At 49.8% G+C, this 307-nt stretch overlaps 1 protein-coding gene across 1 annotated transcript in view; it reads right to left on the bottom strand.

Annotated features, from left to right (window-relative positions):
- The window catches only part of LOC119590710 (zinc finger protein 358-like), an 8,425-nt gene extending 8,118 nt beyond the window's left edge, over positions 1-307 (bottom strand). The window contains exon 1 of the mRNA XM_037939398.1: positions 1-307. Within this exon, the coding sequence (XP_037795326.1) occupies positions 1-135 (135 nt within the window). The 5' untranslated portion in view covers positions 136-307.

The raw sequence follows: 307 nt of genomic DNA, 5'->3' as shown, positions 1-307 counted from the left end.
GACATCAGTGGCAGGGTTACTGGGGACGGGTGTGGCTGCTTGGCCTGCTTGCGCGGTGGGGGTCAAGCCATTGGTCACTACCGGGGGGGGACTTGAGTTTTCTTTTTTAGAAGAAACTGAATTTCTTCTACTCATCTGTGATTCTTCCAAGGGCTCCTTGTTAGTGCAACTTGTCTCCTGAGTACTACTGGAGTCTCTGCGTTGCCTCTTAGAAGCAGGTGGTGCATCGCTCTCATACGAGGAATCTTTTTCACTCTCTGCCTCTTCCTTCTTTGATACATGGGTGCTTTCTGGTAACTTTGTTGCT

This window comes from Penaeus monodon, chromosome 27 (genome assembly GCF_015228065.2).
Source record: "Penaeus monodon isolate SGIC_2016 chromosome 27, NSTDA_Pmon_1, whole genome shotgun sequence".
In the NCBI taxonomy this organism is placed as follows: Eukaryota; Metazoa; Arthropoda; class Malacostraca; order Decapoda; family Penaeidae; genus Penaeus; species Penaeus monodon.
Note: the sequence above shows the minus strand (reverse complement) of the source record. Positions and strands in the feature narration are given on the sequence as shown.